The sequence below is a fragment of the Morone saxatilis genome, unplaced genomic scaffold (assembly GCF_004916995.1).
Source record: "Morone saxatilis isolate NCDOM2014 unplaced genomic scaffold, NCSU_SB_2.0 Contig15, whole genome shotgun sequence".
NCBI classification, from domain to species: domain Eukaryota; kingdom Metazoa; phylum Chordata; class Actinopteri; family Moronidae; genus Morone; species Morone saxatilis.
The window spans coordinates 5,982,013-6,003,976 of record NW_023339707.1 but is presented as its reverse complement, the minus strand read 5'-3'; the positions used below and the strand labels follow the sequence as shown (position 1 = coordinate 6,003,976).

The 21,964-nt window shown below is 40.7% G+C and overlaps 1 protein-coding gene across 1 annotated transcript in view; it reads right to left on the bottom strand.

Moving 5' to 3' along the window:
• Positions 1-18,452, bottom strand: part of tafa5l (TAFA chemokine like family member 5, like) — a 42,213-nt gene extending 23,761 nt beyond the window's left edge. The window contains exons 1-2 of the mRNA XM_035656073.1: positions 17,358-18,452; positions 4,643-4,792 (exon numbers count right to left, since the gene is read on the bottom strand). Of these exons, the coding sequence (XP_035511966.1) occupies positions 4,643-4,792; positions 17,358-17,454 (247 nt within the window). The 5' untranslated portion in view covers positions 17,455-18,452. The remainder of the gene's footprint in view (positions 1-4,642; positions 4,793-17,357) is intronic.
• Between the last annotated feature and the right edge of the window lie 3,512 nt (positions 18,453-21,964).

The following is a 21,964-nucleotide window of genomic DNA, read 5'->3' as shown; positions in this document are numbered from 1 at the left end:
GTTCCTGGAGCTGTTTGGACACAATTTGTTGTAATTCCTTTCCTCTACATATACTTTGTGGGACAAGGTCTGTCAACCCTAACCTAAAAATCAAGCCATTTTATTATGTACTGTATGTAGTAAGAAACTGGGACACATCTAGTCTTTCCAAGAAAATAAATTTACTCAATAAATCTGTCTTGACCGCTGTCCATGGTGCTGATTCAGGAGCTGTCTTGGGTGCTCTTCAACATTTGTGCTGGCAGGCCACAGTCCCACTACTGGGGAGAGACGGCCAATAGGTTGCCTTGACTGATCATCATCATCCTATTGCCTCATCTGTTAGGCTTGCTATATATATCTTATTGATCCAGATCCTGATTGCTGAAACTTGGAGACACAATGCCAACTGACCTTGTTCCAGTCAGATCTGTGGTGTTTAGGAAGGTGATTTAGTTAGTATAAGTTTGCTTGCCTAATGTCCACGGCAAGGTTATTTTTGCCCACTCCGGCAAAAGCTGTGTTTGTTTGTTTTTTTACTTGCCTGCACTTTGGTCCTATTTAGAAATGTTACAGTTACAATATCTGTGACATCTGACGTCATTATCAGCCTTTATCACACTACTGCAAACAAAGATTGTACAGATTGCGAACTTTACTGTCTCTGGCATCGTTTCACCTGTGATTCACAACTTTAGAAAAACACTTAATTATTCCTAAGATTAGTTTACTGTTTCTGGGTCTTTTTTCATGCAAATGCAGACTCCTAAAACTAAAAACTTTAAGAACTACAGGGAAGTGTGAAGAAATCAGGCTGACACTCCCACCTGCCTCACAGCTCTGACAGATTGTTACTCCACAGACTCTCTATCTTATCAGTTTTTTTGTTTGTTTTTTAGATTCTTTTTTTGGCATTTGCCTTAGATTGTGACCAGAAAAGCCAGAAAACATAGGGAGCGAGACAGGACCACAACATGCATAATGGCTGGAATTGAACTGGGGACGCTGAACACAAGGCTCACGAATAACTGTGAGCGAACTACTGTCTGGTGCATGCTCTTGGCTTTTTCCACTCACTCCAAACGAGAGTTATGTCTGTAACTATAATTCTATGAATTCGGGATTACAGAAATGGTATGTAGTACTGCTGAGACAGCTGGTACGGCTGAGAGTTGATTTCTGTTTTTATGTGGCTTGATAGGGAGGCCCTGTAAACATCACAGTTAATGTACATTGCTTTGTAGTTTTGGGGTGTGGAGTACAAGGCAACATCACAATTTTCTGACAGATATATTTGTTTTGTGGAGGACAGAATATACAGAAATACTTGATTTTCCCTGGAAAAAGGAAAATTGTATATATAGTATGTGTATAACTGTACATATGACTTACTAACTGTCAAGGTACTCTTGAAAAGCTAAAAAGCACACCATGTTTTGCGGCTACATGTTTTGAGGAATAATCAGATTTACTTACTACAGTCAGCGATGGTCCAGCTTTCATTAAGGACAACTATTCTATCGCCACACATTTCAAAAAGGCAGTGATCCACCATGCTGCTGCTGTGAAAGAGTTATATTAAATTGACCCAGAGGACAGTGAGCCCTTGCTGTGATAATAACAGCTCAGTGAAAAGTATGCCAAAGCCTCAGTGAGACATACAAATGAATAAACATGTTTATAAGTCAGTAAGTGGAATTTATGGGAATTGACATCAAAAGCAAATGTAACTGAATATACTCCAAGCTAAAGGTCAGAGAGGATATCTGTAGAGTGGCAGCATTAGACCCATTGCATTCTCATGCAATATGCAGAAATTCCACTTTCAAGCCTCCTGATGATGGACGCTATTTCAGCTGACAGCAGAAAGCCTTTAAATGAGCCTGCGAGCAACAGGTTCCACCTTTAATGCACTGGCTATTAATGGAGTGTAGGGTGTGGTGCGGCGGGAAGCCAGTAATAATCAATTTCCTGCTGCTGTAATCATAGTTCTCTGTAAGTTAATTAGCATCTGTTGAGTGTTACGGAGAGGCGTCTGCAGAGGGAGAGAGGTGTTTGGAGTCAGAGTGGGGAGCGTGACACAGGCTGTGGGACTGCGTTCTTGTGTTAGGGCTATAGATTAAGATTTAGATTAAGGCTAACATGAGTCACTGCGTGATAGAACTAATGGTGCATCTGATGCATGTGATTGTGATATTGTGAGATCCAATCAGCATCGCAGATGGACTATGTCACCCCCCACATTCTGTGTTATCTCACTGTCCAATAACACAGAGAGGGCTCTAAAAGTATAAAAGTCTTATCTACAAAGTGGATGAACACCGCACACTCTCCATTACAAGTGATGGAGCATATTAAAAACACCAGAGGGGGACGAAAATTCAACATAATATGGGCTGAAGACAACGAAAGAGGCACAAAGTGATTACTAATTTGGTGATGTCACACTGGCTGACTAGAGGAGGTCTAATGCAGACAACCAATCACATAGTTAGGAGTCAAACAGTCTAAGAGGCATCAAAAAGGGAGACACGCAAAGTGATTATCGATTGGCTGGTTAAACAACCAAATTACATTGGCAGTTGCTTTTAATGGAGAAAGAAGGAAGCCCATACATTTTGTTCTATTGGACCATTTTCTTTTCTTTTTTTTCTAGTTGCACTCTGTTGCTGACTTTTATTCGATGTCTAGGATGGGGATGGGTGATGTGGCCTTAAATAAGGTTTTTTTTACAACAATTTTCATGACAATATGTATATATATAATATATATACATTTTGACAAATTCTTCATTACTCATTTTATAATTTATTTACTATATTGTAAGCAACTTGCCAATGATTTGGCTTAGCTAGGCTGTGCCTGCATTGTTTCTCTGTTTGGTTGGAGCAATCACATTATATGATTTCTGGCTCTCATTATGCTCCACGGGATGCCCTTTGTGTGAGTGGTAAAATAAGTTTGTTGTCTTGCCACCTTTTGTTGTTGCCATCTTCTTACACTGCTTACTGTACAGATAACATGTATATATCTATATATATAGATATATACACACAAACTCATCAGAGAGCAAGAAGAACAAGAGAAGAAAAGAGATACCGTTACAGACCTTTTTCACAATATGTGGCACATGTTACATTTCAATATGGCACAGCAGGAAAAGGCATAGCGTTTGTTCAGACAGAGCACTGAAGTCGTGCTTGTGTTAGCTGATTATCACTGTGGTTCTGACAATCACACGCTGACGTTTGCTGCCACCTCAGCCTCCTACTCCTCTTGTTATTTCATCTTGTTAATTTAACTAAGATTTAAACCTACAACAAGGAGTTTTTAAGGAGACCGTCAGCAAGAAGATTGGTTATTTCTATATAGGTACTCCTAATGTCTGCCACTGTGTTGGATTCGGTCAGATTACCCTTGAAATCAATGAAGTTATTTTTTCTACTTTAATGTTCATGTGTGTGTTTAATAAGGGGAATTATGGAACTATAAATGGTCAATTCCTTGATCTAAGTGTCTCTGACTGAAGCAACATTAATAATGACTACATTGCATTCAGGTGTGCCAGATGTAGGGCCCTGGTATTGTGTATGCAGGTTCCCTGGAATGGGACACATAATGGAATAAATCTCTCTATGGATGCTGTTGTAGCGGAGTTAATGATTCCACATGCCATTACTTGCCATTATCCCTGTTTATTTAATGTATTTTTAGTCACTGCTATATTTTTACTCTAATGTTGTTTACGATTGTGTTTTTGTTAATCTTGTTTATCATGTAATATATTAGTTTCCCACTGGGACTGGTCTGTTGTGTGTAGTATGAGTTGCCCTTGCAGATTTGAGTCGTGTTACCAGTCAACTGTATCCTGTTCAAATCTGTTAAAAATACTTAAGTGTTTGTTTGAGTTGGTCTCTTGGTAAAAAAGCGAGTGAGTTTATTTCCCAAAAAAGTGACAAACTATTCCTTTAACTAACATGCATATATAGAGTACAACTTCACAGTAATTTTATATTTACAACTGAGTCAAAATAAAGCCATAAGCCAAGCATTCATCCAGTGTTCACTTGGTGCAGATTAAAGGAAAATCTTGTTTCAACCAAATAAATGCGAGAGAGTAATTCCAGTTTTAACAGAACGCTGCCGTGCAAATAATAAAGTGGTCTAAGGCAGGAATACATGCAGTGGACCCCATATAGACAAATATGAGAGGGTCCTGACCCCATGCCAGAATGTTTTTATTCATTTAGTTATAAATGATATGGTTTCTAAAGGTGAGACATAAATGCCTGTAAAGGGAATACTAATGGTTGTACTCTCAAAAAAAGGAATAACTTCCAGTGAATTAAATTACACTAAAATTAAACTGTTTCTAATGGTCCTAAGGACCAGCTGAGGAACCTGTTTTTGTTAATTCATCATTTACCTATCCACACATTGTTGCTCTTTTCTGCAGCACCCTGCCTTATGTTCATACACTTGCTATTTCAGTGCATTGCTCTGGTGAAGATAGGGTAAACATTCACATTACCAAGACACATTTGTTCACTACCCTCTCTAACCATTTGGCTTGTTGTTTTGACTCACTCCAACTAAAATCTGTATAATCTGCCCTCCATGGGACAATTGCCTTCCCCTGGGCTAGAAAGGTCTTTCAACTCACCATCTACACATGCTGGCCTCGCCCTGGTGGTCCCGGCGATCTGGCCTCTCCGGCAGGCGCAGCGGGCCGTCTGCCTAGCGATGGTCCGTCTGGGAACGCTGCTGTCTCTGTTGAGCATCACTATCTCGCAGGTTCCCACCGCCAACTGGCCTGCCAAACACAGCAGCGAGGAACAAAGTACATCACATTAGCATAATGAGAATGTAATGAACATATTACAGAGGAGCAACTGGTGTTCAAAGGTACAAACAACAGCCAGCCTTGACACACGGCCCTTTTTTTGGTCTGTGTAGCAGGCTTTAATGCTCTGATTTAAAGTCTCAAATAGAAAAATTAGAAACTGATTTCGGTGCTTTAACAGCAGCAGGCAAGAATACTTCTTCAGTTGTGGTACAGTGTGGCTGGCCGCTGTTGATAAAAGTGTCTTAGTGATCATGTGGAAAACAAAGATCCCTCCAAGAATCTGTTAAAAGGACATTTTCTATTTGGCTAGTCATAACAGCAAGTTAACAAGCCTACACGTCTAAAGCTCATAAAGATATGAAAGGACTAAAAGAAAAAAGAAAAACAGACTGGTTTGCTTTGGTTAGAGCGCTAGGAATAAAATCAGATGGGTTTTTGTGATTGGACATATGAATGTGCTCAGCAAATTTCATCAGCCCATTACATTATGAAATATGGAGACTGTCCAGAAAAACAACAGCATTAGTCATTTATTCAAATACCTAGTACTTTTGAGCCTGCATCTAATCAGATATTAACCATGATGTGATGGCTAATTAGAAAAAAACATAATATAATTATTTTTAAAACATCATTTGCATTCAAACAACGCTGTCCAACCAATAGGGCGTGCAATTTCGAGGACTTGTTGAAGACAGTGTGTGTGTACACGGGATAGTTTGTTTTCAGTGTGGTGTCAGAGAAAACCTTAAGGGGTGTCTGAAGTGGAAAAGGTACCATCCTCTGGGAAGCATCAATGAGCACAAAAAAGTTGAATACAATGAATATTTACAGCCAGTTCCATGGCAATCTGCTCAATTGCTTGCTCATGCTAGTGGCATGGCTCTAGGGATAGTAATGTCAGTCCACCACTTTGGTGCAGACAATACCTCAACAACCACTGGATGGATTGCCACAACGTTTTGTGCAGACATTCATGGCCCTGATGATAAATCCTAATGAATGACATTCACATTTATGGTTTTGGGTAAAATGTCTAACAGCTATTGGATGAATTTTTATGAAACAATAGGTGTAGACATTCATGTCCCCCTCAGGGTAAATCATTATCTTTTAGGTGATCACCTGACCTTTCATTACTGCCATCATCAGGTCCAAATTAAATTTGTCCAATACTTTGGTTTATGTTACATACCTGCAAAACTGACGTTCCTCATCAGCTTCTGCTGTGTTATGTGTTTAGTGCTGATTAGCAAATGTTAGCATACTAAAACCCTAAACCAAAATGATTTTTTTTCAGGTGATTATACACTAATGAAAATACTTATACAATATACAATTATTATACAATAGATCCTCTCAAATGTTACACACTGGACCTGATTTTTTAATTTGACTATTGAACTAGTTAATGAAACATGGACCAATGGATGAAATAATGTGCAACTCAGTTGACATGGCTGTGGCTGCTGCAGTCACTGTGCTCCTACAAAAGATCAATTTTCAAGTCAAGTTAAGCTCTACTGAAACAGCAAATGGGAAGAATGTCTTAAGGTGATGATTACCTTATTCAGAAATCTGCAGGTGTGCTATTCTTACACCTCTATCCAAGCACAGAGAATTGCTTCAGAGTTCTCCAGGCATTACAAATTGATGGATGACTCCCTGGCCAGGGTCTTGTGGTTTAGCAGGTTTTTTGAGTATCAAGTTTGTCAGAATGTGATTTCTAAATTAATTACACAAACAATAAATGTTCTTCATCATCTTGACTTTTTTATGCCAGGGGAATTAAAAGAGTTGATAAAAAAACACTTACAACTTTTACTTGGCAAATTGCATAATGAAATGATCCCCTTTTGAATCCTGTTCATTTGAAATATTGAGTGAGTTTGGGTGAATTTATTTAAGTTTTCTAACAGCTAGAGATGAAAATCTAGCATCAAGAGCTGCTCAGCATTCAAACACCAGTGTCAAACTATTGTCAAGGTGAAGAGATAAGCTTTGCGCCCAGAATTGCAGCTGTAGCTCATGCTCTGATAATCACTGCTAATGAGTCATACCGAAAACTGGGCAAACAAAAGAAGAGTTGTAACAATGATGTTGCCAATGTTTAGGTTTATTAAATGAACCCTCTGCGTGGCCTTTTGTAGCTGACAGTTCAGTTGAACACTTATTGTTGAGGCAGCAGTTTTGTTTGGGTAAATTATTTAGAAACCCAAGGGAACATATTTAATTGTCTTTTATTTAGGCCTTCCTGGCGTGTTTGGGGGAATTATTAACTGTTAATAGTCTTGTGTTGGATAGATAAACAAGCTTTAATCACAGTAAATTGCTTGAGGGTGTCCGCTGCTTTCAAAAACACATTTGGAAGAACCAATGTTTCGATACATGTAGATGACACATTTTCACCATTGTCATTTAAAATCAAAGGGAGGTTTGTTGCAGCATCAAATAGGACTAAAAAACAAATCAATAACCTGCTGAACTGCAGCTTTACAATACTAATGTGTGTGAATATATCAAATCTGACTCAACTCAAACTCAGCACATTTCTTAATAAGTGCAATATAAATGCATGTGAAGTTAAATAACTATATCACAACTTATCTTCTCCAGGTGAAGCTCTGAAAAAGTTGGGGAAACTTCCTTCACCTTTGTAATGATCAGGAAAGGGTAACACAGTTTCTTCCTTCTTTTCTTTATTGAATGGAAAGCTGCCAGTGAAAGCCATTCAGGCTGACACTGAAATAAAATCAGCTCAGTGAAGGTAGATTAGAGAAGAGTCGGTTCTGCAGTTCCTGTAAGGTCAATCCCTGGCATTCACCAACCATCACTCCTTTATACTGCTGTTTCCACTTCTTCCCAACACCCTCAAAGGTTCATTAAGTGAGACGCTAACTGCTCTATAGCATGAAATGGCTGTAATAATGGCAAAGGTTGAAAGGGTTGTTGATCAACACAAATGACTCATAAAATTACCTCAGCGGGTGCTGAGGGTTCCAAGTTTCAGAAGCTACTAAGTTTCAGAGCAAGACATCTTGGAAATATTCCAGATGATGATTCCTAGTCATTATAGTGACCCTGTGACCTTTCTTTTAGCAACAAAATGTCTCCTGGCCATGGCCGGATTAATCCAATAGGGGGCCCTGGGGCAAAAATTAACTTTGGGCCCCAATGACCCACCAAGTGATAAATCCATTGTCACCTCTAAAGCTCACTAATTAACAAGTTATATCTCGTTTGATAATCTGTTCAAAAGCTAAATTGTAAAAATGACAATTCAGTGTTTTATAAGGAGATATGTGCTGGACTATTTCTGAGCAGAGCCTGACCAAGAAATGTAATCGACAGATAGAATACAATTAGCCAGAAAGCGAGTATATTTACAAAACTATTGCTTTAACACCCACATCATTTTAGATGGTATTGTGCTAGGATAGCTGTAGTGCCCAAGAAAGGGCTTTCTGAAGGCAAGGCAAAAAGCACTGAAAATGTTTTTAATATGGAGTACTCTTAAACTGATATTGATTTTTGAGGTGGGAAGGTTCTTTTTGTGTTTAAAATAAATGTTTCTGCTGACTCTGTATTCAGCAGTGCTTTTCTCTGCTTCCCTGTGGGTACTCCTGTCTGTTTCTCTAAACTGGGGGCGCACTGGCCTCCATCTTCTGTAGGTAAAACACTGACTAAGTACCTCATACAACCTCCCTTTAAAATTTAGATATTCTTTAACAAATAACTTAATCAAATGTCCATAAATCAAGTGAAACTCTTTCGGGCCCTGTTGTCTGCTTTGCCTCTGCCTGGTCGGTAATCCAACAGAAGATGAACCCTTTTTATTATCAGTGCTCTATGAGCTTTCCTCCAGCTCCATCGCCTCAACACTGCAGGCTCTGGGGCCTATTTAGTCAGGATATTGTTTCAGTATTTTACCAGGTCAATAACCATACTGGACACCAAACTTTTGCCAGGACAAACAGGACAAAATCTGCATCTCAATGAATGAATTAGTGGATGGTTCCTGGTCTCAGTGGCAGACACATTGTGATTTAGGCTGATAAGATTGGTATATTTTTACATAAAAGTATTACCTAGACCAGTCTTGGGAGTCATAAAACACAATCACCTCTACAGAGAACTGCTACGCACATTTCATTTCATAGCATCAGCCTTGCTGCCCACCCTCCCTCTTCCACTATCCACCACTCAGCCCACCCTCCACTCTCTTTTTGCTGAGGCGAGTGCCTGTATACTTGGTGGGTGCTTGGAAGATAGAGGTGCCATCACATATCAGTGCTATCGCCATGTTTCAACACTGAACAGATGAATGGGCTTCATGCAATAAGCCTGAAGGAGGAGGATAGTAAGGCAGAAGGGGGGAGTTGATGTGGGGAGTTGTGTGTGGGTGGGTAGGTGGGGGTACTCTGTAAAGTGCCCTAAGCTCCACAGCCAGAGCTCCATCATACGTACAGGAGTTAATTCATGTGACAGGGGGTTCCTGTCACTCAGCAGCATGAAGACACTTGGCCCCTGTCTCTATTTCACATGATGAAATGCGCATACGGCTGTGTTGGCAAGGAGTGTGCTGAGTGAAGGATGGCGTCATGTCGCCATCCAGGCTCTGGATCCTCTCAGAAACGACATCCAGAGGGCTACAGGAAGCCGATAGGAGGCACAGTGACTGGCTCTCAACATTGGCTGGCAGCCTGATGACCTTATCACTGAATCACAACACTATACAAGTGCAAAGCGGCAAGGCAGACACGCACAGGGTTTCAAACACACACAGTTTAGAGCAAAGATGTGAGTCTGTGCTCTACATATCAGCACTTTGATCAGACACACTGCAGATCACCAAAGTACAGGAGCACAAATATCTTAATATCTCCGCTTGAAATGGGCTGCTGGGAGTCCACGCTCGCTTTCACAATGTTCCCCTGATTCAATGTGCGTCATTGCAGGATTGAGAACTGGTGGGCATGATGAGGTTATTCAACTCTAGACACATTATACTGGCAGACTCTGCGTAGAGTGAATACAGAAAACCACCAATTATCATCCTCCCCGTTAACATCCCAGCAATCTATTCCAACTATTTACTGTTTCTTATTTAGACAGTTGTACTTATCAATTCACTTCATACTAGCTGATCTTTTTTCTTATTTGTGTCTTTAATTAAGGCTGTGCAGATACATCAATGGTTAGTCCTAACTGATAAAATACCTTTATCAGATTAACAAACACATCAGACACAGCTCTGCACTGCTCCAATACAAGTAAAACCAGATTGGGAACTGTGAGAAAGGCTCTGCTTTTCCTCAGGGAATTTGCCATAAAATTATATGCACTGCACTGAATGAACTATGACAAAGATTCCATTTCCATATTAAAACAATCTTCCTTTATAGATTGTAATTACTTGTGGGCTGCTAAGGATGGAAGTGAGGATTTACAATGTTTTATTGCAAAGAGCGCCTCTGCAAACTACAGTTTTTGACCATATTTATAAAACATTCCACTTCTTGTAAAGCTAGTGCAGTTAATTATTCATGACAATATGTACTGTATTTAGTATTATTCCCTTATAAAGACACAGATAAAGCGCCGAGCCATTCTGTGCTTGCCTTGGCTTAAACTTCCTGGCATTGAATCTAACCAGTTTTCCCTGAGAGAGCCAATCAGGCTCTAATCACTACACTGCATACAATAAAAGACTGAGTGATTATCTTCATTCCATTGTATGTTCCTGTCTTGATGTATGAAAATGGGGCTGCCAACAAAGCTCTAGTTTAGAGAGCATGACAATCATATTAACATGCATTAAATCAGATATGAATTCAACTGATCTTTTATGGAAGATTTAAAACATTGTGTGAGAAGTTATAAATATTAATGCTGCAGGTAATCAGTCAAAATTGATTAGTAGTGGCTGCAGTTATCAAATTTTAATATGTAATGAGCACTAACTAAACCCCCATACCACCACAACGCATATATCCATACAGGCACTGCTTAGATTTATGCTTTTCCCTTTGAAAGCCTTGTGTTTAGGGCTGCAGCTAATGATTACTATCATTATCGATTATGGAGTGGACTGCTTAAATATAGTGCTGTCCAACCTGAGCAGGACAAAGTGCTTCGTAAAGCCTCTCATTCAAACACACACAAACACACTCACCCACCGACTGTGGTGAAGATTCCATGCATGGCACAATTTGTGTCACGCTCAAAGACACTTTGAAATGTGGAGAAGAGCTGAAATTGAACCACAAACCCTACGATTAATCAGTGACCTCCAGCCTGTCTGTGGTTCAGGTGGGACAGGACCAAGTGTTAAATGCCAAATGGTGAAAAATTGTTTGTTTTGTCCAACCAACAGTCCAACAGTTATTTTACAATGAGAAAAGCAGTAAATCCTCTCAACTGACAAGCTGAAACTAGAGAATGGGCCTAATGGAAGAACAACTCGTACAAAGAGATGTGTTCTTAAGAGGAGTGTTTTAAGAGGACTTGTTGCATTCCATTTTCTCTTACAGTTTCCCTTCAGTACAAACAAAATTTACAAGTGGTTCAGACCTGTAGAACGAGTCCTTTACGGACAGTCTTCCTTTCTGCAGAAGTGGGATAACTTGTGTTTGACTTAAATATTGTAATGCTTTAATCTGAATGAATTATGAGTTTAAATATGTTTTGTGAATGGAACTTGCCCGCAAACAGAGCACAATAAGCAGCCATATATACCTTATATGAAGGTGTTGAATAAGCTAATGTGACAAATGTATATTCAGCAATTTAAGACAGGTTGAAAGGGTTTACTGAATCTGTTTAGAACAGTCTTTTGAGCAAACCTCACAGAAAAAAGTGAGAGAGGTTGATGATAATTATTTTTATTATCGATTAATCTGCTAATTATCTTCTCAATTCATTAATTAAACGCTTGGTCTTTAAAATGTCAGAAAACTGTGAAAAATGCCCCTCACCATTTTCTAAAGCCGACGCCATCAAATTGCTCCGACAATATTTAGTTTACTGACAACAACAATCTGCACAATTTAGAAGGGAAGGTTGGTATTTTTGTTTGAAAAATGACTTAGTTACTCACCACTAACTTTGATATAATACTGTTATTCACACTGTTACGTTAGCTAAAAAGGAGGCTAATAATCTCAGTCCTGCAAATAAAAAGGTATTATAAGAGTTTATATGGATTTACTCTCCAGTACTGCTCTGACATTGATTGCAGAGCTAAGATTTAATCTTCCCTTCATGCCGTTCTGATCTCACAGCTCTGTCTGTTATTAACAACTCAGGACGACATCAAACAGCAGTCTTATTCGACCGAGCATATGCTAGTCAAGGCGGCCACAGCCAAGTGCATCTCATTACCTTAACACCATTTGACGTGTGTGGCGCAGTAGGTGGCATGTAATAGGACACCAGGTGAGAGAGGCAGATGTTTGAGTGACCCCATACTATACGCTTCCTGACACCACCGTGATCTTCTGCTGCTAAACAAGTAGGGCAGCAGAGCAGTGAAGCGAAAACATGCGCTTTATATTAATGTGCTTGGTTTAAAGGGAATACCATCTCTTGAGTTCACCTGCTATTTGAATACTCTACAGCAGTCCGATCAATATTTATGCAAGTGAACAACTCTCGGCTGAAGTCTGAGGACCTGTAATGGTACCTAAGTATGCAGTTTAATCTAAAGCTGGCAGAAATGAATCAGGAATGATGGTAAAGGGAAATGTGACTTCTGGAGATGAGGGGTATGTTATGCTATTAAAGGATGAAGCTCATTTGTCTGCAAGCAGTAAAATAAGCACTGTGTTGGCCCACAGTCATTCTACCTTTTATTGCTCTGAGGACCAGCTCCAGCTCTCATATCTGGATGACAATACAGGTTGGAGTTTTTGCTCAAAATCATCACATTCACAAACGTGTACCTGCATTGTACTCAAATATGTTTTTTTTTAAAGCTGCATCAAACATGATTTTTGTGCAATCACGAGCACCCAGTGGGGCTGCAGAGAAAGAGAGAAAAGCAGCGCACCCCCACAAACCGAGACACTGGAGATGTGCTCCATTTGCCCAAATATAATTCTCGTGTCAGGTGTGTACACTACTCCACCCACAGGGAATGACAAATTGAAACTTCTCGTAGCAGCAGTAGGATGGCGCTCCCTCGGGTGAAAGCCGGACTTAACAGTGTTACATCGTTTCCTTTCTCACTGGAAAGCAGGAGAGGCTGTATAGTTTGCTAACGTCACTTTACAGGACTTCTAGGTCTTTGCAGTTCAATTTGACCACTCTCTAACATTCAGTGCTGCCATTGTGTGACATTGCCATGGGCTGCTTTAAAATAGAAAAATATTCCCCTTACATACATCTCCTGCTAGGACTGACACTGTAATTTAGGTCTGTTCTGCGACATGTCTTGTACAGTACACATGATGAAGGTGGCTTATGATAGATTTCTGTTGCAGTGATGCAGTGCAGTCTGAGCTGCAGAGATATTACAATGTAGAGTACACTCAGACAATTGGTTGTGGATGAATACAGGCTTGAGGCATAAAGAGTGAATGTGCAATATGCCTTTGCAAAAGCAAACAGCAGCTCTGCTGAATGTAATGCAGAGGACTGTAAAGCCACAGTGACTCACTTTAAATTTCACTCAGATAGCCCTCCAGGATGCCCTTCTTCTTTCATGCAAACACAGAGAAAATGACAAGCATCATAAGGCTATTACTGTACAAACCAAGTATTGTACAATATTTTGCGTGATTGTGTGATTGCATGAACTACGGCTTTAATATTCCAGCACAGCACTCATGATCATGTTATCAGGCAGAAAATAGAACAGGACACAAAACTGAAGGAACATAACTCAAATCATTTACACCACTCTGCCAATGATGGAGCAGTTTCAAGCCCAGAGCTTTCCGCAGAGAAAATAACAATGCAGAAATACACTGAGCAGTGCACTACACTCAACCACAAGGGAGGTCAAAGCTGACGGCTAGAAAGAATTCATATTCAGGGAGCTATGAAATATGAGCTTTGTGTGCTGCCAAATTGATTTAGCTGTAAAAATTCTTTTCATTTTGTTCCATAAAGATGCTCATACTTTTACAGCTCCCGCCGCCTATAGAAGCAGGCCTCGATGATTTGCTTAGAATTTACAACCAAGGTCATAATCAAAGCGGGTCTCCCTTTGCATGCTTAATGCCGCCTTGAAGAAGACTGGAATGGAAATCATCCTTTTCACTTCAAAAAGTCGGTAATTCTCGGCTACTCTGATTAGTTTAATGCTTGGATGGATAGGCCCTGCTCCCTGAGTTAAAAGAGAATACCAGCCAAAGATTTTTAAATTCATCATTCTGGTGCCCCGTGAAGACTTGCTGTTTCCCACACAGGAGCTGATTTGTTAAAGATGGAAAAAGTAACTGTGATAGCATCTGGAATAATTTACCGGGATAAAATCAGTCTGACTAGTGAATGACATTTGGACAGGAAACATCAGACACAGCGACACAGAGTCCACAGCGCAAAGACTGGACTGACTGTGTGAGTCCCTCATCAATGGAGCTCTGTACTGATTGTAAAGCCACAGTGAGTCACCTCGAAATTTAGTGACACAGCCTGTAGACGTATCTCATAAAATGTGTGCTGTCATTCCCATCGACAGCTTGTACTGCAGAGCAGGATGACAGGATGGATTGTTGTTTCTACTTCTCAACTTCAGGACACTGTTATTTGTGTTCAGAATTATTCAAACAAATCAATGTGACATGATAATTATGACATGACATGCTGTAAAAAGCAGCATTGCTGTCTGTTGCACTGATATGACACCAAGTTTATAATATAGCTCTGATTTATTCAAAATCTTGTTATATTATTTATATTTGTAAATAATTCCCAGACAAGCGACCAAATATGCTGTTTTGCTGAACTGGAAGTTAACATTTATAGATTACTTGCAAAAAGCAGAGAATGGGCCAGGTAGTAAGCATAAGAAGTAATAGCTGAGCACAGAAACAAAAAAGTGCCAATTTTTTTTATTTTATTTTGGTCACTTGGGGGCAGCAGAACACGCTGAAAACTCAACAGCTAACATATTATCCATTTAAAAAGTTGTAATGCATGGGTTTGTGTTTCTGCCCCTGTGATAATTATAAATCCAATATTCCACCTCCTGAGAAAAAGATTTTTGGCCACTTGATTTTTGACTTCATTCTTCAACCAGCAATGTTGTTAATTTTGTCAATCTGGAATCAGGAATCAGGAAATAAGAAAAAATATGTTATACTACTTTACAAACTGTTTGATTGACAAATGAAAGTGCCTTAGCAACAAAGATGCTCAACAATCCTGAGCATTTCCACTTCTATGATGTACAATAGCTTCATTTGATCACATTTTAAAAGGAGGAATTTTCATGTTCTCAAGTTGAAATGTAATCTTGACATTAAAATTCCTTGAGCAGAGTTAGAGCAAAGGCCAACTGTTTGTCCACCTCCAACTTACAAATGTTGGTAAAAAGCTCCATCCATTTCTTCAAACGCACGCACACGCACACGCACACACACACACACACACACACATACCGACCCAAAGATTTGTGGTTGACAAAGCAGGGAGGAGTTGCCACCACTCTCTGACTGCACCACTGAACCGGAATGTGGTCCAGTGAGGAAATCCAGACATTTCCAAATTTATCGTTGAATAAACTGGCAACGTTGAGAGCGGCTGACAGGCCATTTATCGTGGCAGGCGCTGGCCCAATGGCATGCACGGACAGGGCTGCTGTGCTTTGATTTCCTGTCCTGGCCACCATGACAGATGAGTTACAGAGAGGGTGGAGGCGACGCAGCCTCTCACCACCACAAGGCTTCACCTCATGCCCACCAGTTCAACCACGCTTGTCGCTGCTTCCAGGACCCTCAGGGGCCATGAAGGTGGAAGTGGTGGAGATCCTGATCATAGAAAGTCATGGGTGCTTTGACTCCATCAGTGCTGAACAAAAAATATACTATAAACTGAGTCTAATATCAGCTGATGAAATGACAAAAAGCAGTGGTGGTCAGAACTACTTTTACAACAGCACCGACTGGTCAAAGCAGACAGTTTCAAAGGAGGATTTTTGTAGGATTTGAAGATTACAAGTACGGATTAAAAAATACTATGTGCTTCATTCTTAAAATTCAGCTCAGAGCTGGAAAGAGGAGTGAGTAACATACAGAGCATATTAAAGCTCAAACCATATCCAGAGGTTTTAACAATCAGGCCAAAGCCAGGAGAATCTATTTACTCTAGAAATAGCAAGGTTAGTAAAGTTCACAAGAGATTGATTGAACGATTTTGTACAATAACACGCTAATGAGATCATTTTCTGATGAAAATGAGTCAATAATAAATGGCTGAGGGGAAGGGGAGGGCTGCTGTAACTCCTCAGATAATATGCAGCGGCTTGAGAGCCCATTCAGGGGCGGCAATAAGAGGCTGGTGACAGCAGCATTTGGGGAGAAAACACTGCAAATTAGAGGCAAAGGGAGCACATTTCAGTGCACAGGCAGTTCATTTTTCACATCAGTGTCTACTTTTGTTCCCGGCAAGCTGCCAAAGACATTGATGTAGGCACTATCCCTCCTCCACAGCAGTAATTATGCTGCTGGCCAATGCTTGATTAAAAGATCTAATCTGCAAACTTAGTGTTCAACATTTCCAAACAAGTTCCAATGCTTTAAGCCTGTTTTCTGTGTCTTTGAAGGCACTGGGATCTGAAAATGTTTTGTCATGGGCAGCGGCCAATGAAGTGCAGGGAAACATCCTTTTGCTTTCTATTCTGTGTCAGGGTGAAGGTGTAATTGCACCAGCGGATGTATTATTCAAGAAGAAAGCATGGCATGGATGGATATTGCTTTAACCTGAGTGAAATAATAAAGCTTTGAAGACAGAAGTCAAGCTTTCTTTCTGCCTGCAACAGGACTTAAAACAAGCAAACTGTGTTGCTTTTTCACCTAGGGCTCAATTATGGCTTTACTAAATTATCATTTCACATGGTAGCAGAGAGCAGGCTTCAGAAAAATGAAAATTGTGAGGTTAGTTTGGCAACAAGATAACAGCTAAATAAATCCACAATTTAAACTTTAAAAATAGCAAATTACTGTAAGAGTATGGTCACCACAATATATTACAAGCTCCTAGTAATATTATTATATATTATTATGTATTGGTCCAATAATGTCACGATACATTGGCTGTTGAGTATCACACACTCACTACAGGGATATTATTACACAGATCAGATTACGAAAATACCATAAGGTACAACAAGGTCACCATAAATGTACTAGCGATGAGCACAGACACATTACAAGTCCCTGCAGGGATGTTTTATTGGGACATTATAGGATTTTTTCCCTCAGGATCACAGCATCTGACCACACCATGTGCAGCCGCATCCCAATAAGAAGCCCTCAGAGACAATGGTGCTGCTGACAAAGTAATAAATAGCTCTAAGTGTCCTTACCCTCTCTGAGCAGATGGGAGTAGATGAGCCAGAGGAGCAGCAGGCAGCAGAGTGACGCACCTCCACCTGCGGAGAGCGTCTTCACTCCAGACTGCATCCTACACCTTCAGCCTTTCAGATTATCCAAACTTTGAACCCTCGTGCCGCTCAGATGTCAAGCAGATCAGCAGAAGAGTGGCTAATCCAGTGGCGTCTCCACAGCCTGTCCTCGGCATCCATTTTGAGGTTATAATAGGAGAAGGACTGATAGTAATCCCCCCTTGCTTTTCAAATTCCCTCAGCGAGCCGCATATCCATCCAGGCTGCTCAGCACACACACGCACGCACGCACACACAGAGGGTGCAATGTCACCAGATCTGGCCAAGTTTACGCAGCTGTGGTTTCAGGAGCTGAAATTCACAGGCTGGCTTCTGCAAAAAAAAAAGTATGTGGAGGAAGAGGAGTGAGCAGCAGCAGTCCCCCGCAGTTTTGATCCTCACACGGAGATGCTGATGATGCTGGTAGTAAATTCAGCCGCTCAACATCCCCTGAACGCCGCTGTCACCTGTTATTTCCCCTCCTCCGCGCTCCGCACTGTTATTATTATTCCAAACCAACTTCTGCGCCGACTAGCACCGGCTAGCACCGGCTCTGTGTGACTCTACAGAGAAACGCGCAAGTTAACCCAGGCGGACATGACGAACATACCAATCAGCAGGGGAAACTTGTCCGAAAACGCAACCACTCCAGCGTCCCAAAACACGGCGTTCGAAAAACAGCTAAAGGCGCAAATGCGTCATATGTGGCCACATATGCACAAAGCAGCGCGGGCGAAATGTCACGTCAAAACAAGAAGCGGCGGGTGTCACGCAGCAGCGCACCGCCTCTGGAGCAAAACGCACTCCAAAGCGCGTCAATACAGGCGGTGCAGTGAAGTTGGACACACTTGTCACCTGTATGAGCCTTTGTGGAGGCTCTGGAAAATTGTCAGTGATGATGCCGCGCACCTCGGACTAGAGGAAAAAGCTCCTGTTGGTTTTAGAGGACTGTTTTAACCAATCCTTATTCTGTCCCGGTCGGAGCCATTTGCATGCAGGCGACGCAGAGGAAGAGGATTTCCCCTCTTCAATCCATGGAAGCAAACACTGCTGCTGCTGCTGCTGCTGCACCCTGAGTTGCCTTGAGTTACAAAAATCTGCTCTCTCTCTCTCTGCTCTATCTCTTCTCTCTCTCTCTCTCTCTCTCTTCTCTCTCTCTCTCTTCTCTCTCTTCTCACACACAAACACCACACACACACACACACCACACACACACACATATACACACAGTGCCCTAATTCCTTCCGCAAAGTGAGAAAAAACTTTGAGCTCCCAGGCTATAAATCCCAAACTGTAGATGATGATGATGCTTATTTATACACAGTAAGACGTCCCATCTCAGCCCACAGGGAGACTCAAAGCAGCACCAACCTCCCCCACACATTCTGACATGTTACTTTTCTCCATGTCTTTATGCCCTCTTTCATAGGTAGAAAACGTCCTTGGGGATTGCATGGTCTGAGGACTACAGTTAACATTTAGCACGCTGGCATTCTGGGAAAATGTGAGAGTTCTGTTCGAGGACTGGCGATGTAGCATGTGCAGTGCCTCAGAGCTCTTTAAAGCAGAAGTTACAAATTATATATTGTCTAATATCAAGTCTCAAGTGTGCACATAGGGGCACATGCTACCCCGAGTGTGTGTGTGTGTGTGTGAGAGAGAGAGAGCGTGCTAAACCCCTGCAGATGCCAGTCTATCTTCTGAAAGAGCACCATTTAAGACTCCCTTGCCACTCGAGGACCATTACTATAACTCACCCCCTCACACACACACACACACACACCAAATTCCATGGCCAGTGAATGTGCACTTTATTAGCAGATGGAGAAGTTCCCCCTGTGTGCTGCTGTGCTATCAGCCTTTCACTGAATGGGTTTTATGATGACGTATTGGCCCGGGCCAAGGCCTGTCACATCATCACTGTAATATATGAAAAATTACTGGGACTCACCCCGCAAAGACTATGCATATGTTAAAGGGATGCTTTGCCGATTTCCCACCATACTGCCACATCAAAGCGTCATGTCTGCTGTTGATATTTTCTGCACCACTGTAACTAGGCGCTGCAGCTTACTTTACCTGGCTGCTTGTGGCCAACCACAGGGAGAGCTCGGCTGCTGAGGAGAGGTTTGTTTTCATCTCTCGTCTACAGCTCAGCTCAGCCAGTTCAGGGTTAAGAACCATGTCTCAGTCTGTCAGAGTGACGTCCCGGCAGGGTTCCCAGTGTGATTAATCATAATAAATCACTGTGTCTGACAGGGTTGTAGAAATTCTGCCAGTTTATTTCAACACATTATATTTATTTTCATGTTTACCAACAATATTTACTTATTTTTAAGTACATTTGGGCATGCGTGTATCGTAATAATAGTAACGTCACTGACACAATACTGTGCACTTTACAAAGGTTGTGCCCAACAAAAAATTAAAAATGGTGATTTATTCATGCCGGGTGACTGTGCACATACTTTATAACTGTCTACCACAACATGTGATTATTATGTTGTACTTAAGATGGTAATTATTGGTACTATGTTATTTGGCTGCCATCTTCAATCAGAACAAAAGTTACTGTCACTGTGTGTCTACAGTGTTTGTGCCAGTAGTGGAAAGTAACAAGTACTGTAGTTAATTACAATTTTGCAGTACTTTCCATTATATGCTACTTAAATTATATTTCTACTCTACTACATTGTTCTGACAGTTTTAGTCAGTAGAATATAAAGTTACATGAAACTGAATATGTCAATGGTTTGTTCACAGCTTGTTTCTGCTGCCCCCAAGTGGCCAAAAATCACTAAGTGCATGTTTAAGTAAGATAAATGTAGGATTTACACGGAGGTATTGCCATTTTACCTAAGTTAAAGATTAAAGACAGTTTGTGTGCCATGCACTTTTATTGTAGCTGTGTGCTCTGTGTTGATCACTTGTATGATTGGCTGCCTGCACAGTTGTTCAGTTCCACGAGTCAACATGAAGCTGGACAGAGTAAATTATATAAATACATATTGACTTAATTGCTTGTTTGGTTTAGCAGCTGTGAAGCTGCTTATCAACTTAAGTCATGCTATATCAGTCTGCTTGCTTGTAGGAGCATTTTGGCTGTAATACATGTCACAGTAGGAAAAACAGGTGTAAATAATAAAATGAGTGATGGCTTAATTCCATTTAGCTGCTTTAGTTTAAAGGTTCTGGTATTGTGCATGCTACGTAGCTCACTGTGTCGCTTGAATACCACAGAGCCATTGTTAATGTTATTATTAACATCTGTGCTTTTCCTGTTCTGAAGGCCTATTCTGTGAAACAACATTATATGTGTGTGTGTGTGTGATCTCACTGGGTTTGCAATTCTGACATCTGTCAGAAATGGGGATGGTATTTGTAATTATCTGTCAATGCTTTTAAAATTTTTTAAAAATTACAAAATTATGCAATTATATATCCCACTCTACAAGATGTGCATAGTATATATGTATGAATCGACTGCTGAGGAAATACCACAAAGTGAGGCAGAGGTTCAGGCAGCAGCTGGAACAATAAAGACTGGATTTTGCTGGCATTGGTTCAGAGGGAGTTCTCGTGTGAAACCAAAGGACTGAAAACCTTCCAAGGTGAATAAAAAACAACAACAATAACAACAGGAACAGCAGAGTAGTTGACCAAGTGTTTCTGTAACGTGATTACATTTACATTTATTCATTTGGCAGACACTTTAGTTCAAAGCCAAGTGCACATGAGGTCACAGCAGATCAAGGAAAAGCCTTGAAGAATAAGTGCTCTGATACTCAGTTCAGTGCAAAAAGATTGCAGGTGCCTGAAGTAACATGTAAGTGCAATGGCCAAGTCACTTTTCTTTTCTTTTTTTTTTACATGTGAGCAATGGCTGTTGAACGCGCGGTGGCTGGAAAAACAAAGGGATGGATGTGGCGTTGTGGGTGCAACATGGGGCTGGTTGCGGTCTGATTTGATACAAGTTAACAAATAACAATTCCTGAGATACCTCGGTGTCTAATGCTCATGCTCGTAAATTTAGGGTGTTAATTTGCTTTTTCCCCGACATGATGGATTTTGACAAATGTTGCAAATAACTTGTAAATTTCTCCACCTGCTTCCAGTTAAAACCACCTTCATTGCACAACTTGGGTGAGCTTTCCATAATTAACAAAACAACAAAATTAGCTGCAGTATGCACATAGCCTGGTGGACAGGTCTGAAAAAATAAGAACAAGTTTCTGAGTTTAATATTTCTAAGTTCTTCATGTTTCGGTCTCACTGTGTCTATCATGGCTGCTGTTTTGTAGCTCACCCGCACATTTGACTTTTCCTCTGTAGGTCCCATGTCTAAACTTTGAGCTAACATCCATGTTAACAGCTCTTACAACAGAAAGTTCTGCTTACCTTTTAAATGGAGACACATAATTGGAGTTTTAATTTGCTCTGGCCTTGGTTTGGTTTGAGAAGTGCACATGAAACAATAAAAACAGTTAAACAACATTTTTTACATCTCTTCTCTATGCCCCCCCCCCCTT